Source organism: Monodelphis domestica, chromosome 8, assembly GCF_027887165.1.
Source record: "Monodelphis domestica isolate mMonDom1 chromosome 8, mMonDom1.pri, whole genome shotgun sequence".
In the NCBI taxonomy this organism is placed as follows: domain Eukaryota; kingdom Metazoa; phylum Chordata; class Mammalia; order Didelphimorphia; family Didelphidae; genus Monodelphis; species Monodelphis domestica.
In genome coordinates this window covers 17,229,741-17,253,032 of record NC_077234.1, presented here as the reverse complement: position 1 = coordinate 17,253,032, position 23,292 = coordinate 17,229,741, and the positions used below count along the sequence as shown (strand labels likewise).

The window sequence follows — 23,292 nt, the reverse complement described above, 5'->3', positions numbered from 1 at the left end:
TGACTGGTAAGAAGTGAATTTAATGACTTTCCAGGCATCAGTTCTAGACACAAGACCTTCTTTTCCCCTGGGAGAAGGACTAGTATTTTTAGATAATTCCAAAGAAGTCAGACCTTCATTTTTCAAAGGACTGGGTCCCATAGCTAACATTTTGCACATTACATCCTGGCTTTTTTATAACATTGCAGGCCATCAAAAGGATTTCTGGGTCTGTAACTAAAAACAAAGACACAAAGAACTTGTCTAGAAGGCCCTTCCCTGCCCCATTAAAAAAGGTCAGGACATTCTGTTCCAGAGGCCTCTGCAAGAGAGCCCTCAGGCTGCCCCCTGGCATCTGGGCAGAAAAAGGCTGTTTAGGATCTTTGTGTTCTCTCTCCTTTAGCTTTGTTGGGCCTGTTTCTCTCTGTGTGTATATGAATATTATATTAAAGTATGTATAATGTATATAATACAATGATATATATTCTATGTAATATAATACTACATTATATAACATATATTTATATTCTATATATACTATAAACATTACATTTGTATCCTAAATAATGTTATAAATATATTTATATAACTATATCTATAAATATTATGCTTATATATTTATAAATATTAATTGAAATATCAATATAATGTAGGTGTTATTAAATATAATATTTACAACATATATTTATATTCATTATATGTCTTTTTGTATATGTATAAATTATAGGTATCTATAAGTATATAGAATATGCTCATACACATAATGTTATAAATGTTATATTTATATTCTATATAAATATTCATATAATGTTATAAATATTATATTTATATTCTTTAGAGGTCTTTTGTATATGTATAAATTAAAGGTATCTATAGGTATATGGAATATAATATTTATAATATACTATGTAGAATATAAATATACTATATAACCATTTATACAATATATCATAGAATATTGAATACTATAATAAATATGTAAATTATATAATATGCAAATATTATATAAAATATACGGGCATATATTATGTGTATATGTATATTTTCGTGTCTGTGTTATGTGTACACCCACAAAGATACCTCTCATTTACATCGATACAAGAAGATATATATCTGGAATTTATTTAGTCTCTTCATGTACACGGACATAAAAGCAGGAAAGCCATTTTTCCTCTTCCCTCCCCCCTTTCTTTGTCGTCGTTGGGCTTACTGGAATTTTGTCTGCCAGGAACAGCGGGAGCAGCGTCCTGGCCATTGTTAGGTTGATGCTTCCTTCATGCTTGGTGACTCGCCTTCTCCATCTGGAGCGGCGCCTCTTGCTCCGGCCATCTTTTCTCACCCGCCCCTAAAAAGGGTCTCCAAAGCCTCCCGAGTGCGCTTGGAGAGGACCCCCCATGCCCACCCGCAGGGTCTCCAGAGCGTCACCAACAGAACCCGAGTTCTGGGCGTCTGGATCGGGCTGGGAAGCGGCCCGGTAGAAGTAGGTACGGTAGGTGTGCTCTGAAGGCCAGCCTGGCTAAGTTGGGAGCGCCTCCCCCAAAAGGATGGCCCCTGGAAGACTCCTCTTTGGGCCCCAGAAAGTGCCCAAAGTTGGGGCGGGGTGGGGAAGGGGGCTGATCTGCATTGATGGAGGGAGTGTCCGTGCTGCTAAAGTGACGCTCTGGTGACACAGCTTCGGGGAGCCTCCCAGGAGGAGAGGTCACTCCCGGCACGCCCGAGTTGGGGGAGGCCCTGGGGAGCGTCTCCTCTGGGGGTCCCCATTTGACGATTCACGATCTCAGATCCAGGCTAAGGGAGCTGACGATGCTGTCACGATTCCGTCTGTTACTGGCCTCTGTGGCCACCGGCGTGCGCACGGTTGAAGCTTTCCAGGCTCGTGTCTGCGCTCGCTTGGAGCTGGAGCATGAGGATTCCCGGAAAGCAGGGGCGAAAGGAGGGGGCTCCGCGGCTCAGGACCCTGGGCTGGACCCGCCGATCGCCCGCCATCTGTTGTGGCTGCTGGGAAAACGTCTTAACCTTAAGACCTCATCTTTCAATGCAATGCCGTGTAATTGGACAAACGTTTCCCAGTGGCACGGAAGCTCAGAGTTGGCAGGGACCTGGGGGCCATCTGGTGCAACCCGGAGCTGGCCAAGCCCGCCCGCTACCACTCTGGGGACAAAGAGTCATCCAGGCACGCTGGAGAAGCTCCAGGGAAGGGGGAAGGGCTTTGCCTATGTCTGCCTCAGTTTCCTCGCTTAAAATGAGGGCAAAAATAGCACCTATGGCAGTGAGGAGGCTCAGGGGAAAGAGCACCAGCTCTAGAGCCCGGAGGATCTGGATTCAAATTTGGATTCAGATACTTTGTAGCTGTGTAACCTTGGGCAAGTCACTTAACCACCACTGCCTAGCTCTTAGTGTTGATTCTAAGACTGAAGGAGAGGCTTCAAAAAGAAAGGAAACATCACCAGCCTCCCAGGGCTCTCTGAGGATCCAGCGAGATGGCCCATTGAAACCTTGTAAACCTTAAAACATTTTATAAATCCAGGCTAGAAGGTTTCAAAGAGAAGCCCTTGAAGGTTGTACACAGAAGACTTCCTGAGCCCTGGTCCAGCTCCACCACTACACACACTGTCTTTGGCACCAGCCACCTCCACTCAGCTTCAATTTCTTTAACTATAAAACGGGGAGGGAAAGGGCCCTAACCCCCCACCCACCCAGAATTGTGAAAAATCACATGAGATCATGTGTGTACAACGTTTTTGTCATCATTTAGTCATGTCTAAATCTTCACAACCCCGTCTGGGGTTTTCTTGGCAAAGATCCTGAAGGGGTTGGCCATTTCCTTCTTCAACTTATTTTACAGATGAAGAAACTGAGGCCAACAGGGCAAAATGACTTACTCAGGGTCACACAGCTAGGAAGTATCTGCGGCCAAATTTGAACCCAGGTTTTCTTGAGTCCAGATCCAGTGCTCCATGCTCCGGGTCATCTAGCTGCCCCTTGTGCCATATAGTAAGCAATCAGTAAAGTCTTGTTGATTGATTGACTGGAGGGGCATGATGAAAGTGAGTGATAGACATTTGCTTGCTCTCCCCCTTAGTGAAGAAGCAGTGATGAATGTGCCCACCGTTCATCCTGGCACCACTGCTCGCATGCCTCTATCTGGGGATTGTCTGTTTCCCTGTGGGAAGATGGACATAGCTAGGGGCTGAGGTCAGGTTTTTGTCATTTCCCATAAGCCTTTGCAGAAAGAGGAACAAGGGCCCAGCGAAAACATCAGGGGCATCTGATACCAGAGACCAGGGGAAATGGAAGCATCTTTCCTCTGCTTTGTGGTTTGACTCAGACATAAGAGGGGTAAGGAAGTGGACAGGATGGCAGCTGGGAGAAGGGGGACTCTAAATACAAGCAGTAAATCTGAGACCTGAACTCCTTGACTCCAGGCGCAAAGCTCTCCCTACTGCACCACCTATTGAACTTAACAATTTTGAATTTTTTAAAATATGTCATTTAATCACTTTCCAATACTTATAAACAGAATTTATTTCACGGGTCCCAAACCTGGCATCCTCAGACAAGTTTTGGTATGTTTTCATTTCCTTTGTCATTCCATGTATTTTTTTTAAATCATCAAAGAATGGGATTCTGAGAAGAGGTCCCTAACTACCGAGACTGCCTGTCCAAAGTGGAGGTGGAAGGGGTCCATGAAGTTGATGGGTCTCAAGTGATAGTGATGTCAGTGGTTTGACTTTAAGAATACCTTATGGAAAGACCTAAAAATCAGAGGTCCTGGGTTCAAATCCGGCCTTAGACACTTTCTAGCTGTGTGACCCTGGGCAAGTCACTTGATCCCCATTGCCTAGCCCTTACCACTCTTCTGCCTTAGAACCAATACACAGTCCTGATTCTGAGATGGAAGGGAAGGGGTTTTTTTGCCATATGGGTACATGTTAACAAACAGGGAAGAATGTTTTTAATTGTCATGTGTTCGTTGAATATCTGCCATTGTTTAAAAAGTGCTTAAGATTGTTGACAGACCATCATAGTAAAGAAGCTACTGTTCTCTCCTTCCCCTCTCCTCCCCTATTCCCAATCCCTCTCTCATATCATCCCTTTGTGCCCTGACAGCCAATGGAAGTCTGTGGCAACCATTCTCAGAGCATCACCATCACCAGCTCTGGACCAGGACTTCCAACCTCATGAGCAGCTGCTTGCTACAGGTTAGCAGGAGTTTTCCTTCCCAAAGCAATCCATCATGTGCCAGATCTCTCACCAAGGAAACCACAGTCCTGGGTTTGCAGCATCTGGGGATGCTGTCATGGAAAAGAGACCCTGCATTGATAGCAGCAGCTCTGAAACCCAAGCCAGAGAGTCTCTCAAAACAAACCCCAGATGGTTCTTGGATAAAGCAAAAGGAGCAAGGATAGAAGCCCTTCAGCTCCTCTAGCTGGACTTCCCAAGTCTGTCGTGCATTATTCTCCATCACACACTCCATTGATGACCCAATCAAGCTGGCCTTCTTGCTCTTCTCCATGGAGGATCCTCATCTTTGCCTTCCTCCCTTCGAATAGGCTGTCTCCCCATACCTGGAATCCATTCCCACCTCTTTTCTACCTTGTAGAATTCCTAGCTTCCTGAGCTGTCCTGCTATACCTGGAATCCATTTCTAACTCCTCTCCATCTTGTAGAATTCCTAGCTTCCCACCAGCCTTAGCTCAAGTGCCAACTCCTAGAGCCTTCTATATCCCCCCATTTCTAATCCTACCTCCAAATCGCTTTGTGTATGTGCTCTCTGTAGAGCACCTCCATTTACGTGGTATCTAACCCCATCCTCACCCCAGCAGCATAGAAGCTGCTTGAGGGCAGGGGCAAGGTCTCTTTCACCCGTTTTTTCTTAGTAATCTCAGTGTCTGGCATCTACTAAATAATAATAACCACTTTTCAGTGAATGAAGGAATGGATAAATAATTGAATAGTGATTGTAATTCCAAGAGCTAGCATATTGAGCATATTACTCTCCCATGTCAAGCCTAATTGGTCATCAATCCACAGGTTTCTGCACCTTCTGTTCAAAACAGAGCCATGAGAATGGGGGAAGAAGTAGTCGAGAATATAAGGTTGCTGTGTTGCCTGGAATCACACTATGAAAAGAGGTTTAATCAACAATTTTCAAACATCCAGTGACCTTCATAAAATGTGTCCTAGGTGGACAGTTTGAAATGTACCCTCAAATCAAGTTGTAATGGAAATTCCATTTGGGGTGGCCCCAGAACAACAGCCCTCCTTGGACCAAGGCATCTAAAACCATGCAACTGCTGCTGGGGGCAAAGAGGAGAATGGTAGAGACGGGAGAAAGAAGCCAGACCAGAACAGACAGGGCAGGTGCTACCTGGGAATGGTCCCTGGGTGAAGGAAGGATAGAGGGAAAGCATTTTCATCTTTTAGCTAATTATTCTTGCTAAATAAATACGAAGCTCGGTTGATCCTGAAGTTTTCCCCAATCCCTCTTAATGCTAGTGTCTTCCCTCTGAGATTCTCTCCAATTTATCTCGTATGTCTTGTTTGTACATGGTGGTTTCCATGTTGTTTCTCCCATCAGGTTGGGAGCACCTTGAGAGCAGGGACTCTTTCCTTTTCTTTGTATCTCTGGCTCTTAGCATAGTGCCTTGCACAGATTAGGTGCCTAATAAAAGCCTGTTCCTGATTTGACTAATGGAATGTAATTTCTGTTGTGCCCTTTGATTTTGGCGCTGTAGGACAAAGTCTCCAATACCCCATCCTAGTTACAACTCTGGCTAGGAGTCCTGGCCAAATGAGCCCTAGAAACTAAAACTAGGCAGAAAAATTTCAGCAGCTTAAGATAGGAATGAAGTTTGGAGTGAGGGATGAGCAGGGGGTGGGGGAAGATGAATGGAACCTCAAGCTATCTGTGTATTAGAGGAAATCCTAAATGTTTCACCTTTCCAACCCTTTATTCAATTGTTTCTATCTCTCCTCAAACTTTGTTTTAAAAAGACTACAGAGGGGACAGCTAGGTGGCTCAGTGGTTTGAAAGCCAGGCCCAGAGAAAGAGGTCCTGGATTCCAATCGGGTCTTGGATACTTCCTAGCTGGGTGGCCCTAGGAAAGTCCCTTAACTCCCATTGCCTAGCCCTTACCACTCTTCTGCCTTGAAACCAATGGCTAGTATTGATTCTAAGACAGAAGGTACAGGTTAAAAATTTTTTAAGTAAACTAAAAACTAAAATTAAAATTAAATTATTTTTATTTTATGTATAAAAATAAATAAAATAAAATTAATTTTTATTTTTATGTACAAAAATAAATTTGATTTAATTTAAAATTGAAATTAAAATTTAAAATAATAAATGTAAAAACAAACAAATAAATAAATAATAGAGTAGGTCACTAAGGATCACCTTTAAGAAGCTGATGTTGCCTTGGGATCCTAAATCAGATATCACAATAGTAAGCTCAAACATAAGCTTAAACTCCAGAAAAAAAAACAATAACAAAAAACCATTATTATTGTGCATGCCCAGAAGAAAATTAATCCAGGAATGGAGAGAGTTGCAGCGAGCCAGCCATGGTACGTAACACCTCGATTTCTGTGAGCCTTGGAATTTTTCTCCATCAGCTCGAATGATTTGCTGACAACTGGTAATGCTCAATGTGCCTAACTGAAATTGCCATGGAAATACAGCACATTATTTTGGGCCGACATTTCATGCCTTCGCACCCAGCTCTCCAAAAGAGCCTCCGTTGTGAGACTTAATAGGACTACAAGACTGGAAAAAAGCCATTGTCAAGGTAATTAATGGTGGTGCTACCATGATAGACTTTATGTATACTTTACCCATATACAGTCCTCTCTTATTTTCTTTGTATGGAAATGTTCGTTGGCTGGTGCTTGTCAGGTTTACAATAAAAAATAAAATTAAATACAAATTAAATTTTTGCTCTCCTCTCTAAGCTCTAAGCAGCAGAGAAGGAGAGATTAAAGAACCTTGTTTTGTTTCTGCTTGGTTCATATGGCGGGCAAAGAGCTAGAAGGGGGAGGGGGAGAGTCTACCACATTGGAGTCTACAGTGGTCTTCCAACATCAAAGGAGGTAGGTTGGTTCTTCTTTGGTCACCTACCCTAAGCAGTTTCAATCCAGGTCTAGTTGGGGGGAGGGGGACTTGAAATACCCAGGTATCAGCTGGTAAAGCAGAGTTGGAAACCTAAAGATAGAAGGTCCTGGGTTCATATCTAGCCTCAGACACTTACTAGCTGTGTGACCCTGGGCAAGTCACTTACTCTTCTGCTTTAGAACCAATACATAGTATTGATTCTAAGGCAGAAGGTAAGGGTTTAAAAAAAAAAAAAGGTTGAGGTCACTTTCCAAGTGCTTAGAGTTGAGTTGGGGTAGACATCATTCAACATTTGTTTCTTGGTAAGAGGAAAGAGTTTTAAAATGGGGATCTAAGGAACAGACCCAATGACAGGGTAACCAGTACTAAATGATATGAAATTGTAATGATCAAGCTTGACCCTCAAAAAGAAACATGAAGGGGGCAGATGGGTGGCTCAGTGGATTGAGAGTCAGACCTAGAGACAGGAGGTCCTAGGTTCAAATGTGGCCTCAGACACTTCCCAGCTGTGTGACCCTGGGCAAGTCACTTAACCCCCATTGCCTAGCCCTCACCACTCTTCTGCCTTGGAGCCAAGATGGAAGGTGAGGGTTTAAAAAAAAAAAGGCATCTCTCCACTTTTCTTTTATGTAAGCGGGAGACCACGGGTGTGGAACACTGCATAGGGTTCAGGGTTTCTTGATATTGGTTAGTTTTGTAAAATTTTGTTTCTTTATTCCTTCTTCATTTTTTATTCTTTATTCTGAGAGATGGCTCTCTGGGGGAGGAAGAGGGAATGAAGAGGTGATATGAAGACAAAAGCTTTCAATTCTTTGGAAGAAATCTTAGAGAAATCAGGCTGCCTCCTCCCAAGAGTGGAAAAGTCAAATTTCACGCCCATTATTTTTTAAAAAATAAAACAGCACGACCCCTGCTCATTTGAAAAGTCTGAGTTTCTTGTCATGAAACCACACTAGACCACAATTGTTTAAGCAGCCACTAAGCAACCAAGAAGAGTTTTCATCCTCCATCAAATGAGGGGAGCAGACCAGGTGACCTCCAGGGTCCCTTCCAGCTCTATGCCATGGTCTAAAGACCTGCAGAAGCATTCAGCACTAGCACAGCTCTATGGAGAATGAAGTGTCCTGAGCCCATTGAATTTCCTCTTTGCTGGAGTGACAGAGCCCACAAATAAGAAGGCAGGACAGACAGAATCTCATGACTCCCACAAGGCTTTTTGTTCCATCCCACATGAAGCCATTGTTGAACAATTAGGGTAATAGGACATCAAGCTGTCAGACCAGGGTGGGGTGGGGTGGTGGAACACAAGTACCACCTGGGAAACCGAGGCAAGGCTGGGGACGAGGAAGGAACTCAAGAAGGTCTCAGGAGTCTTTGGGTCTAACTCATTGACCTCATGATTGATTCTAAGATTGAGGAAGAGTTTAAGTAGCTCTGATTGGGTAGACCGAGAAGGATAAGGGTGAGTAGAAAGTCAAAGTCTGAGATGGAAAAACTGACTTTCAGTGGTTGAATTGATAAACATGGAAAAGGTGGCTTAAGGATTCGGGACCAGATTGGGGAAGGTCACAGAGAAGGCTATCTATGAGTTAAGAGTCAGCCTGGAACTGAAGGTTCCTTGGCCAAATAATGTGTCCAGTGTTTACTAAGGTGATCCTTACACCTACCTCCCCAGGGGATGAGGGATTCCGGAGTTAGGGGAGGAGGGAGAGGAAGGCCTTTCTTTTCCAAAGACCACGCCTCAAAGATTTCTAGCTTTTTCCTTTGAATTTCTTCTCCCCACATGGATAGTCTTGGTGAAATACAGAAACACTGGGCTGCAGAGTAAGGAAATCCTAGAAAGGTTCTTACTGGATCTGGACTGCAGTTTAGTCCTGGAGAAAGAATTCTGGATATAGAATATGATGCTTCCTACCCTTGAAACTCAGGGGGACCTCCCAGGGCCTTAGTTTCCTAATCTGTAAAATAGGAAGGTTGGGTGAGATGGCCTTTTGAATATCTTTCAGCTTGAGAACCATGATCCTATTTGGGTTCAAAAAATGTTATTCATTTATTAAATGCCTACTGTGTGCTAAGCTCTATGGCTGGGGCTAAGGCAACAGAGACAAAAATTAAACATGCCAGTCCTCAAAACTGACATTCTGCTGAGGGAACTAATCTGTATGTAGATCTGAGTAAATTCAAATTTTAATAAAGTAAACAGAAAAAAATGGCAGAGGGAGTATGAGAAACTAGAGGGATCAGAAAAGGTGGCTCTCAAGCTAAAATCTGAAAGACAACAGGAATTCTTGGAAGTGGACATGAAGATGGAAAGGATTCCAGGCATGGGGGGACAGCCTGCATGAAGACAGAAGGTGGAAAGAGAGTCATGGAGAGGACTTCATTAGCAAGTAGACTAATACTGAAATATAGTCAAGAAAGGAGAACAATGCATAACTGGTCTAGAAAAACTAATAAGAGTTGCTCTGGCTTTAAAAGTCTGACAGGGGAAATAGAAACACAGAAGAAAAACAACTGCTTAATCCACATGGGTCAATGGGGATATGATTGGGGATGTAGTCTCTAAAGGATCACCCTAGTGCAAATATCAATAATATGGAAGTAGGTCTTGACCAATGACACATGTAAAACCCAGTGGAATTGCACATCAGTATGGGAAGTGGAGAGGAAGGAAGGGAAAGAACATGAATCTTGTAACCATGGAAAAATATTCTAAATTAACTAATTAAATAAAGCCCCCCCCCAAAAAAGAAAAAAAGTCCGACAGGGAAATCTGTATTTTATCCTAGAGGGAAAAGGGAGCCGTGGGAGGTGATTGAGCAATGGAGTAGCATGGTCAAATCTATATAGGAAACCTACTTTGCATCTATGCTGAGGATTGATCGTGATGGGAAGAGACAAAAAAAGGAGACAAATTAGGAAGTGACTTAAATAACTTAGATGAGCGGGGATGAGGGCATTCATTGTAGGAGAGGAAAGAAGGGAGTGTTGAGAAGATAAGAACAAAATTGGTCAACTTATTGGATGTAGAAGGTGATGGAGAATGAGAAATTCAAGATAACCATAAAAATCATGATGCCCCACACAGAAATGAGGGAGTTTAGCAGAGGGAAGAGTTTGGGGAGAAAATATTGATTTTCAGATACAATGAGTTTGCTATCTAATTTGGCATATCCAATAGACAACTGAAGCCAGTGGAAGAAATAGTGGCTAGATCTATCAATCTATGAGTCATCTGCTCATGATGATCATTAAACTGGAGGATCAGAGGATGATAAAGCTAGACATGGATGGAAGGGAACTCAGAGGTTGGGTAGACCATCCCTTCTTTTCACGTGAGTAAACTGTGGCTCAAAATGTTGAGTGGCTTGCCCAAGGTCATAAATGTATCAAATGTGATGGGAGACTACGAATCCCAGTGCCCAACAATTGCTGATTGCTAATCACTGGCATTCCCCGACTCCAGATGTCCAATTGTCTAACCTTCCTCCTCTTGACTCCTCTAAAACCTGCCCCTTGATCACCTGACACTTGGTTTGCCCAGGTTGAGTCTCAGCCATCCCCAATATGTCCCCTCCCATTGCCACCTGAGCCCTGGGGCTGATGCCCAGCATCTGACATTATTCTGTGAGCTTGGCCCCCATTTAAAGTATTAATCAGTATGATCCAGACACTATCCCTTTCACCCCTCCATTTCAATCATCTGACTTCTCATCTAGCCCTGACCTGGAGGTCACTCTTCTTTCCTATTCATTTCACCCAAAAGCAAAGCCCAGTTAATTCTCTTGCAGCTCATCAGCTCATTAGCAGGATTTGGAACTACAAAGGAACCCAGAGATCATCTACCAGAAGCCTCAAATCCAGGCTGCAGGCTGTGTGTTGTAATTGGGAAATATTTAGCAAAAGAAATAAAAATGAAATAGAATCATGTTCACTTTCTAAGATAAAATGCAGTCCTCAAGGATCCTTAGATACAGTTTAAAGGCCCCCATTTCTATTCCAGTTGGACACCCCCTGACCCAGTTCGTCCCCATCAATTTTTTCTTATGAAGAAACCAATGTCCAGAGAGTTTTTAGGTTACTTGATAAATGTCCAGTAAACAGTATAGCTGAGATTTGAACCCAAGACCTCTGACCAAAAACAGGGACAATCTCACTGTTGTCTTTATATGGCCAATAACAAAGTACAATGTCTGTCAGTCGTAGGTGCTTAAAAAATGTTTGTCAATTTAATGATTAATTCATTCCAAATCTGGTTTCCAATCCCTGGAGACAAAAAAAAAAGCCCATTTTGTTCTAGGACTCCTCACATCTATTCTCAAACTGAGGTTTAAACTGCTCTTTTCTCTGCTCTTATGGAAGTCACTGAACTCAGTTATCTAGCACTGACCCTCCCATATTAGGAACCCTGAGCTCTCCCTAGCTCCCATCTGTTTTGTTTTGTTTGAATAAACTAACAAACCCAAACCAAGTTCCTTTCCAGGTGGCTCTTTACACCCTCTCCGCCCCAGTCAGGTGTACCCATATGGGTTCTTGATCTCCAAGCCAGGATCAATCATTCCCTCTCGAGGAGTGCTCTTCTCCTGTTCTCTGTCTCATTAGCAGAGAGTCGGGGACTCCCATAGGAGTGGATGCCTCTTCGGTCCCCGCCAGAATCAGCATATCTCACAACCAGAGAGAAATTCAGTCCAGGGAACAGAGGGGAGGAGATTTGACAGTGGATTCTATTAATATCCTCATGATTCTAGACAGGCAAAGAAAGAACCAGGCTGTCCCATTTGTGGGTCACTCAGCGTTGGGCAAGAGTGCTAACTCTCCTGTAGAAGCCAGGAGTCCAATTGATGATGGCCTTGATAGATTGGGGAAAGGCTCCTACCAAGAAGATATCATATTCATTTCTGATCACTACAGACCAATGGAATATGCCCAGAAGGATGGGAAAGACTTGGGAAGCCACAAAGAAAAAAGAAAAATGGCACCAGAGTTGGGAAGCCTGAGTTGACTGTAGACTAGCCTTGAGTCAGCAACAGAGAGTCATGAGGCCATTCAGTTCAACCCATCTGATGCTCTTGCTGCTTGCCAGGCCATCAGTGGTGTGGAGTTGTTGGCAGCTAGCCTTGGAGGCAAAAGAGGAAGAGTCAAGTCTTACCTCTGAAGCAGGTTCTCTCTGTGAACCCAGGGAAGTCACCCCCTCCCTCCCAATGCCCCAGGCAACTCTCTAAGAGGCTCAGTTATAAAACAGATGGTGATCAGCATTGGTAAAGGGAAGTTTCCTTCCTGGGAATTCTCACATTGGTAAAATCACAAGTTCCATCTCCACCCCATCCCCCCAAATATACAGTGAGAGGCATAAAAGACAAAAGAAGAAGAGTTCCTGTTCTCAGAGGGCCTCCACTCTGAAATGGATTCTCTGAGCATTAACCCTACTGCTGAGAGACTTGTGTTCAAATGTCAGCTCTGATATTTCCACTCTGTGAATTGGCAGGGCTTGAGCCCACTGATGATTTCTGAGGCTCAGTTTCCTTCTTGAAGATGATCACAAAACTGGAACTCATCTACCTCAGCAGGCAAATATTTTCTGAAACTTTATTCTGGTGGGGGAGGAAGGGAGGGAAGGAGGGAGGGAGTGTCTGTATGACCACAGCTTCTATGAGAAAAGTTAGTTTTGAGGGTCATTTAACTCACAAAAGAGATGTCAGAGCTACTGTGAATTCTCTTTCCCAATCCAACAATCAGGGCTCCTGACATGTTAGTTCCCTATGCCAGGTGATGTTGTTCAGTCATGTCTGACTCTTCCTGACCCCATGGACCACAGTACACTAATATTGGCCAATGGATTTTCGTGGCAAAAATACTGCCATTTCCTTCTCCAGTGAATTAAGGCTAGAGAGAGTAAGTGACTTGCCCAGGGTCACACAGCTAGGAAGTGTCTGAATCCAAATTTGAACCTGGGACATCCAGTCTCCAGGTCTATCCCCTCAACCCCCTGAGCCACTGAGCTACCCTAATACAGTTTTTTAAGTTTCTAAGCCCACTTGTGAACTCAGATCTTCCTGAATCTACGTTCAGTGTTCTATCTACTGTGCCAACTATGTACATGACAAAGAGAGTCATGTTCATGGAACCAAATGTAAATCTAGGTGCTCTTGATGCCTGTTGTCATTCCCTCTCTGTGAGGACAGTGGTGGAGCCCAGAGGATGAGAGGTCGTTACTACCCATGTCCTGACACACAGGCATTAGACTCAAAGTGCAGAATGAACCATATTGGGGGGAATTAGCAAATTCTTGACTGTAGGATCAGCTAGATGGCTCAGTGGATAGCGTGCTGGACTACAGTCAGAAAAACTCATCTTCCTGAGTTCAAATCTGGCCTCAGACATTTACTAGCTGTGTGATCCCAGGCAAGTCATTTAACCCTACTGGCCTCAGTTTCCTCATCTGTCAAATAAACTGGAGAAAGAAATGTCAAAGCACTCCAGTATCTTTGCCAAGAAAACCCCAAATGGGGCCATGAAGAGTCAAACACAACTGAAATGATGAAAGAACAACAATGAATTCTTGGCTCTGTCTATGTGCTTTAAGGGTTTTGATTTTTTGTTTTGTTTTGAAGGGATGGAAAAAGAGAAAAAACAGTTCTTTCCTTGGAAAAATTAATTTTAAAAGTCTTTTAAAGAAGATGGGCTCTACCTAAGGTAGTCAATGTCTTAAAAAACTTAACAATTATTTTTTTCAAGGAAAGAACTGGTCCCTTCTCTTGAGGAATGTCTAGTCTTGTTAGAGACAAGGCAAACATACATATAGAAGTAAATGAATGAATTAATGAATGTATAAATAAACAAAGGAATAAATGAATGAATATCCAGAATACCAAGGAACAAGACATGAGCATACGGATGCCACAGAACCATTTCCATATGAAGACAGTTGTTCAACTCATGATTTCTTAGAATTACAAGCTTCATATGAATTAGAACCTTAAAGGTTCTCAAAAACCAGCAGAATAATTGACCCAAGAAGAAGCAGAACATTTTCCAGGAAGAAAGAAATCCATTTTTCAATTCAAGCCAAGAAGTTTTATTGAGCACCTAATATATGCACAGACTGGGGCTATATGCTGGGCATAAATGGTCAAAACAACCATCACCAAAACAAATGATGCTCTCAATGATCTCACATTCTATTTGGGGAGAGGGAGGAGATGACTACATAAAATCCACAGTGGTGACACCTGGAAGGATAAAGAAAGATGGCACCAGCCTAGAGCCTTAGGGAAAATGAGGGGGTCTAAGAGAGAAGGAAAGGCTGCTGCATGAGGAATGTGATCAATCAACAACAAGTATTTTCTCTGCTATCTACCCAACACATGATCATCTACCCTTGCCTTAAAGACATCCATTGAAGGGGAAATGAGCTCCTTGAGCTAGATTATCCCATTTCTTACACCAAGTGAGAACTTGCCTCTTTTCAGCTTTCATACACCTAACCCTTCTTCTGCATGTCAGCCCTTTAAGTCCTTACAGACAGTTTCATGTTCCCCCTGAATCTTCTCCTCTCCAAGATGAGTATCTTCAGTTCCTTCAATGGAGCTTCCTATGACATCGGCTCAGGGCATCTCACTGCACTGGATATCTTCTGCTGGACCAACCCGATCAATGCTCTTTCTAAAAGATGGTACCCATGACTGAGGATATCAAAAGGGGAGAGAGTGGGGAAGGAACTGGTTCTGGAGTCAGAGGACCCAAGTTCAAATCCTGCCCCTGATATTTATTACATGTGTAACTTTGGGCAGATCTCTGGGTGTTAACAAATGTGTAAAATAAGGTGTGTGGTGAGGTCAACTTCAATTCCAGTTTTGTGCTTCTGCTCTGGATATTGTCTGACTAGGAAAGAATACAGTAGAATTATCCTATCTTTACATTCCTAGAAACTCTGTCTATCACCACAATGGCCTGATTTTTACAAGAGGCAACAACAATAACAACAAAAAGAGCATGAATGTTGTTGATAGCTACGGATCAAACCAAATGTGCAAGTTTATTAGCTTCCCTAAGCCTCCGTTTGTAAAATAAGAGGATCAGCCTAGATGACCTCTGAGGTCTCTCTTAGATCTAGATTTATGAGATATGAAATCAACTCAATTGAACAAATAATCATTAGGGGCCTACTGTGTGCAAGGTTATATAGTGAAACAAATGGTCCTACTATTGGTGAGGAAAAAATAAGGTGAATAGATTGTTTCACTGAGCAGACAAAGATTGAGAAAAAGAGCAGAGATTCCATTGGAGTCCCTACCTCTCTGTTAAATAAGCAGTAAACCAGACCACTGAGCTTCCAGGTATTATTTCCTTAAAAATAACCAGGCTTTCAAGACCCTGGAAATAATAACCCAGCTCTCTTCCTAATGCTTTCTTTCAATCATCTAATAAGAGCCTCAATGAGAAATACAGGATATTACTGAAGCATGGCCTGAAATAATCCTCAAATCTCTCAAAGCAGATGAACTGGAATTAATCTGCTGTAAAAGATTTGAATTTAGTCTCCCCAAGGGAGTAGTTGGTTTCTGGAGCACTCCTGTTATTTTCCTGTTCTTTACTCTGCCTCTCTGTCTCTCTCCCTCTGTCTCTCTGTCTCTCTCTCTCTCTCTCTCTGTCTCTCTGTCTCTCTCTCTCTCTGTCTCTGTCTCTCTCTCTCTCTCTCTCTCTCTCTCTCTCTCTCTCTCTCTCTCTCTCTCTCTCTCTCTGTCCCTGTCTCTCTCTCCCTATCTGTCTCCCCCTCTTTCTCTCCTTCTCTCTCTATTTCTCCATGGGTCTGTCTCCCTTTCTCCCTCTCTCTCTCTCTCTCTCTCTCTCTCTCTCTCTCTCTCTCTCTCTTTCTCTCTCTCTCTCTGTCTCTCTCTCTCTCTCTCTCTGTCTCTCTCTGTCTCTGTCTTTGTCTCTCTGTCTCTTTCTCTGTCACTGTGTCTCTCTCTCCTTTAATCCCACCCCCCTCCCCAATTAACTGAAGATCCAAAGACAGACCTCTTACCACTGAACCACAGAATGTTAGAGCTGGTAGAGATCAAAGAGCTTACCTGGGATGAGGAAGCTGAGATTCAGGGATGCCAAATGACACCCTTTCATATTTGCATGGGAGTAACATGGGATGGACCATGTAGTGCAACTAACACTTAACTTTCCCTCTACAGCACACCCAACAGGGGCCCATCCACTCTCTGACTTCTTAATTTGCTTCAATTCAATAAGCACTTATTTTTAATGTTTTTAAATGGATTGTACTGATAGTTTCTGTTTTCGCATAAATTTGCCCCAGTATTGCCTTCCCCCTCCCAGAGAGTCATCCTTTATAACAAAGGTTTTTTAAAAAAGGGGGGAACAGGGTGGCACAGTAGATTGAGAGCCAGGCCTAGAGATGGGAGGTCCTGGGTTCAAATCTGGCCTCAGACACTTCCCAGTTGTGTGACCCTGGGCAAGTCACTTGACCCCCATTGCCTAGCCCATACCACTCTTCTGCCTTAGAACCAATACTTCATATTGATTCCAAGATGGAAGGTAAGGGTTTAAAAAAACTATCAATACCTGCAGGTTGGCTATAGGAAGAGGATGGGAAAAGGGGAGGGAAAGAACAGGAATCATGTAACCATGGAAAAAATTTTCCTAATTAATCAATAAAATAAAATTTAGAAAAAATTAAAAATAAAAATAAAAACATCAATACCTTAAAAAAAAAACTCAATGCAATGTTTCCTGCCCTTGAACCTTACCTCTCATACAAACCACTACAAATAAGTGTGAGAGGCATCTTTTCATGTCTCTTCTTAGACTCCCAGCTTGTTTCTTAAAATTTCATCTTTTCTATCATTTTGAGGTTGTTGTTCTTTCAACTTACATTGTTGTAAACTCTGTGTGTGTATGTATGTGCTGTGTTCAAGGCTGTGTTTGTTTGGCTTTGCTTCAGTTTATGAAGTCTTTCCACTTTCCTCTGAATTCATTCTCTTTGTCTTTTCTTATAGCACTGTAATATTCCATTACATTCATGTACTTGCTTAGCCATTCCCTAATCCATTCTAGTTCTTGGCCACCACCAAAAAAAAATGCCACAGTCATCATTTAGGGATATGTGGGGACCTTCTTATTTTCAATGACTTCTTTGGGATATACCATTAGTCATGGCATCTCTGGTCAAAGGGTGTGGACATTTAGTCACTTTATTTGCAACGGCTTCCATTGGCCTGTTTGGGGCATGTTGAGTTTAAGTTGGCTCTAAGCCACTCGGATGGAGATGTCCAACTTTGTAGCTCAACCCTGTCCTATGTAAGTAAACCTTACGTCCATCAGAAAGCTCTCTAGCATTTCTATCTGTTGCTCCAAATGGGTCTTTGAGGTCCAACAGAACAAATTTTATCCTTCTTCCATATGACAGCCCATTGAAGGGTGCCATGACCATGCTACATCCTACCTACTGCAGACCTAGGCTGTCCAGAACATCACGAGATGTTGGCCAGAAAGATGCCGGTGAATGAGAGAGCAGGGGCTCGAGTCCAGGCATCCTGACATCTGTCTTCTCTTGCCTTTTTCCTCTCTGACACCTCCTCTCTCAGTCAGAGCAGCTCCATGATCCTGGGCTTAAGAAGAAGTGTTTCTGCTGTCACATCCCCCAAAGTGACCAGATTGTCGCAGATGCACAGAGTACAAGCCAAGCCACCCTTTCATCCCTACTTTAATTGGCTCAAATATTTTATTAGTAATAATAGTAGATTATATGTGCATCAGTGATATCATTTATAATAATAAGAGCTAATACTTAATGTAGCACATTAAGGTTTGCAAAGGACTTAACAAATATGACTTCATTATGTGTCATGACAACATGGAGAATTGGTACTATTATTATTCCCATTTTAAGGATGAGGAAATTGAAGGTTAGGTCACACAGGGTCATACAACCAATGAGAGTCTGAGGCTGAATTTGAACTCAGGTCATCCTAAGTCTAAGTCCAGGCCTCTTTCCCACCATTCTAGTTATCTGCCTAAAAAAACGGATTATCTGATTTTCTGAGCAACATAAAGTGCAATGAAGGGGTTTTCCTAATAAATATTTGTCAGTTTCCAATGAAAAGGAAGTAATTCTGCGTTAAAGTATTGTAGTGGGAGAGAGTCAAGGTATTTGCTGTTCTCCCCCACTCTAAGCAAGAGTGACGCAAAGTCACCGAGGATCAAAGATGACTAACACTGCCCTTTCGAAAGAGCTCTGGAAGTCATTCATTCTAGACCAAATTTAATCTGAATTTCCTTATTAAATGAAGAAGAAAAAGGAGCCAGACAACAGAAGGAAATGTATGTATGTGTTGGTACTGTGTGTGTGTGTGTGGGCATGGCTGGGGTGGCATAATTGCCAACCCTCGGGAGTTCGGAAGACCTGATTGAAGTTCTACCTCTGACACAAACTGGCGGATGCCCCTGGCTAAATCAGTGCCCCCGGGCCACTATAAGTAACAGAGAAGGTACCCATTTGAATTGGCATTGAAAGGTCCTAACCCAGTCCAGTCAAAAATCAAAACCAATTTCCATCCATGTAGGCATAGATAGATGCCCCATTGATTCTGGGTCACACTGAATTAGACTTCTCATTGCACAAAGAACCTTTAAAAAGAAGAAGCCACAGAAGGGATAGAGAGAAAGAAACAGAACGCTGCATGGGTATAAATACAACCTGCGGATCTATATTTGGATACAAATAGAGAGAGATGCATATATATACTTATCAATATGCAGATGTGTGTATATACACATATACACACATGTATATTTTTTCCTTCTAAAACTCTTCTGATGTGGGTAACATTCCCATCTGTCAGGACCTGCCATGTCAAGCCAATATCATGGAGAATTGTCTCCCTTTGGCCAGTGGGGCAGCACTTGTCTAGTCACGGGGATGCTGGATTCCCAAAAGGCACATCTAATCGAGAGAGACTTTACTGGAGGTTCCTCTTCCATTTAACTTGCTCATTTCATAATGGATTTATGAATTGGGGCTTAAATGTACAGTTCCCATCAATGACAATCCCACTGAAGCTGCCCCTGCATGGCACCATCCAACCTCAAGTCAACTCCCCAGAGCTGGGCAAATTGCTTCCCCTCTGCTTATCTTTCATTTTTGCTTCCAGTGTCCAAACTCCATCACAAGCCTTACGATGGATGACTCCACAATCACTAAAAGCTTTATCTCATTCATTTTCATAAATATGTCTTTTTAGATAATGGACCAAATCCAGATCAGGCTGTTCCATCGATGCTTAGGAGACGGTGAAATTCCCCGGGTCGATTTTTTTGACGTTTCCAACTGAATAATTTTTTCATCAGAACATTTTTCATTAGGTTGCTAAATAAACTTTCTTGTAATATCTTGTAAGAGCCTTCTAACTGGTCTCACTACCTGCGGTCTCTCCCCCTCTCCACATAGCTGCCAAATCAGTAGACCTAAAACACAGGTAAGATGATCTTCTCCCACTTCCAAATTTCTGAGAGCTGCTTGTGGTCTTATGATAAAAATCCAGTCTGGCCCCTCCACATTGACTCTCACTGAAGTTATTGATATCTTTCCAAGTTCCTCTGACTCATGCACCATCCTTTTCAGTAAAGTTAGCCGGCTCGCTGTTCTCAGTGCTTGGAATTCTATCTGCTTCCTCCATAGCTTTACTTACAGGTAGTCTCTCTCCAATCTTGAAGGTGGACCTCATGGAATGCCTAGCTTCCCTCAAAATATAGCCTAGGTGCTCCCTTCTCCAAGACTGCCTTCCTGAGGTCCCTAAAGAGTTGGTACCCTCCCTAACTTGAAACTTTATATTACTCTGAACATACTTTCTAACTACTTGTATGCATGTGGCATTTCCCTCCCCTCCATCAAAGTGTTGAGTTGTTCCTCCTTCATTTTCCTTTAAAAAAACTTATCTTCCATCTTAGAGTCAATTCTACATATTGGTTCCAAGGCAGAAGAATGGTAAGGGCTAGACAATGGGACTTAAGTGACTTGCCCAGGGTCACCCAGCTAGGAAGTGTCTGAGATCAGATTTGAACCCAGAGCCTGCTGTCTCTAGACCTGGTTCTCAATCTACTAAGCCACCAAGCTAACCCCAGGCTCTTCATTTTTCAAAGAGGATTACTGTCATGTCCCACCCCTAGCATGACCTATTTGGTGGCAGAGACAGCTCTATTTATTTGTCTCTGAATCCCCAGCTCCTAGCCTGATGCTTGCCTAAACCAAAGGCTTAATAAATGTTTTGTTGAATCTAATCTCTGTATATTAAGCATCCTTCACAGTAGCAAATGACTTCAACAAAAAATTCACCGTGGGCTGGCACTCATTGCGCTGCTTCTTTCAAAGAGAGTTTGGGTGTTTTACCAATTTCAGTGGGACATTTCATTTCGACTCCATTTTTGATAACCTTACGAGAAACCAGTTGGCCACTAAGTTGGCAATTTCTCTGGCCATGGTACTTCCCAGACCCCATTGCCTAAGTCATAGGGAGTTGGCAATTTGCAACAGTAGAGGAAGGGAGTATATGCACCAAGGAAATCCTGCATTCTTAAGGCAAGTGATTGAAAACAATGACTGTCCTAAGTCATTTCTAAAATAATTTTCATCAGAAAATTATCTTTAATACTATAAACATTTCCTGTGAATTGAATAAGGAATACAGACCAGACTGTGACTTCTAAAGACCCTTCTAGTTCCAAATGAATATTCTTGGGACACAGTGGCTCTGTAGTCAGAGTCCCTGGGTTCAAACCTTGAGCAAGTCCCTCAGTATCCCTGAACTCAGTTCCAGTCTAGCTCTCAATCTAGTGTGTGACCTTGGACAAGTCACTTTATTAGTATGAGCCTCAGTTTTCAGTACATCAAAGACCTTTTTGGTCCCTTCTAGCTCTCATTCTCGGATTCTATATTCCTAAGACCAGAAGCATCTAATGCATTTTCTAAATATATCTGGATGGCAGAATTTCTGAAGCTTTGTTCCTGTGCTTTGCCCCCATGGCACTTGGGATTTGTGAAACCAGCCTTGTCTTGAATTATTTGAAGGCAGGCTGGGAAAAGAGCTGAAAGGAATACTGCAGGGATTTTCTCTGCAATACCTATGATCTAAAAAATTCAACTTTCTCTCCTGACTTCCAAACGTGTTCAGAAATTTAATCAGCAGAGGGTTAGGGCCATACCAGCAGCCTGTGTTTACTCTGGTCCACGTTATCAGCAACAGTCCACCCACTCTACAACTTGTCAGCTCAGCTTGTACCGGGGAATGTACAGCTACAGACACGAAAAAGGACCCAACCAGGAGCTCAGCCGCAGGGAACCAAATGATTTCTGTACCTGGATCCCCGAATTAGCCCTGGAAGGAACCTTAGAACTCCTCTTCCTCATCCTCGCCTCCATTGCTCATCCACGTTCTCAAAACGACGAAAGGAGGTGGGATAGAAAAGGATTGCTTATTTTATTTAAATTAATCATTTCCTGTCCTAGATGTGTGTTTTCAGTTCTTCAGCTACTAATAAAGCAAAATCTTAGCGGGATAGAGGGCTCTAGAGCATCTCCTCCCTCCCTGGCCCCAGGGTTGCCAGGGGAACGATAGAGATTGGCTTATTTGTTGGTTTCAACAAGTTCCTGCTGCCTCCCCCCCCGCCCCCCCCCCCCCGGTTCTGCCTTGTCCGAAGTGTCCATCTACCGGAGAACCCATAGAAGATGGTATCCGGATATGGAAAGAAAACAAACTAACCAATCTGAGTTAGTCACACTTTTCAAGTTGGGTTGGTTGGTTTGTTGGTTTAACTTTCTTTTTTCAATGCCTTTCAAAGAGGGAAAATAGCGAAGATGAAAAGAACCTTACCTATGAGGCATCCCGGTGGTGTGGGCGACAGTGTGCTCAGATGACAGGTCCCATATTTTTAAGTACCAGTTCATTTCCAGTTCACGCAGTAGAGCCAAGCGCCGGGCCCTGAGCTGGCTCGGGTCCGAGGTACTGAGCTGGTTGTCTGTAACATTTTCTGGGGCTCTCTTGGGAGATTTGTCTTTGCTCCCCACAGAAAGCACAGATTGTTTCCGTAACTTTGTGCTCTCCTCAGAGATCTTAGCGCCCACCGCCCCGGTCCTGGCTGCCAGCATGGCTAACAGTGGTGTGGAGTCTGTCTTGCTAGAGGGAAGCTCTAAGTCACTGTCATCAAAGTAATTTGAATTGATTTTCTGCTCCTATCTCCCTCCACCCCCCCTCAGAGCCTCCTTCCCCCATAACCTTCTCCTGGCCACAGAGCTGTAATTAGATCCATGTCTGTGGGGCTCAGCATGAAAGGATAGCTGTAAGCTTTTCATGGCTCTATCTGTGGCAGCTGCTTACCTGTGATGTACTGGACCACATCATTTGTTTTTAATAAACTCTAATTTAATCATCTTCAAGTTGGTTCAAGGTTATCTATTTCAAGAAGCTATCCTGGCTGCCATCCTGGCCACAACTTTTTATACATATCATCAGCGGTTCTGGGACTCAATTATCTTTGATCCTCATGTTTTATAACTAACTTTATAACAGAATAAAGTCATTATGATTAAGTATCCCCACCTCCTCCCCATGGCTACCCACCTCCCAGTCTACTCTGAATCTGGGGACAATTTTCTAAGTGTTCTGGTGATTTATCAAATTAACTTATCATTGGAAAGGAAGTATACAGTAATTTAGGGGAGCAGTGGCTGATAGCTTTCACAAATTCTCAGAATTCTGCCTTTAATGGTTTTTATTTAATCTGGAAGATAGAGTTTTCCAAAAGCCAGTGAAGCCAGTCACAGGTTTATGTGCACTCTGGGCTCTCATTTCATTATGAGATTCTCATTTCATCTTTATTCATGACCCTCCCAAAACTGGTAACAGTGGGAGCCTGAATCTATATTTGACAGTTGGAGAAACTGAGACCTAAGGGATTTAAGCAACTTAGGCTCAATTTAAGTCTACATGTTCTTGTTCAATGGAAGCATTTTCTCTGTTAGTGCACTGGTGGGAGGGGGACAAATTAGAAATGAATGATCTCTGTGTGTGTATGACAGAGAGAGAGAGAGAGAGAGAGAGAGAGAGAGAGAGAGAGAGAGAGAGAGAGAGAGAGAGAAAGAGAGAGAGAGAGAGAGAGAAAGAGAGAGAGAGAGAGAGGAAAGGAAGAGAGAA

At 42.9% G+C, this 23,292-nt stretch overlaps 1 protein-coding gene across 1 annotated transcript in view; it reads right to left on the bottom strand.

Moving 5' to 3' along the window:
* Window positions 1-22,461, bottom strand: part of KCNAB1 (potassium voltage-gated channel subfamily A regulatory beta subunit 1) — a 440,657-nt gene extending 418,196 nt beyond the window's left edge. Inside the window, exon 1 of the mRNA XM_001363605.4 lies at window positions 21,973-22,461. Within this exon, the coding sequence (XP_001363642.1) occupies window positions 21,973-22,247 (275 nt within the window). The 5' untranslated portion in view covers window positions 22,248-22,461. The remainder of the gene's footprint in view (window positions 1-21,972) is intronic.
* Between the last annotated feature and the right edge of the window lie 831 nt (window positions 22,462-23,292).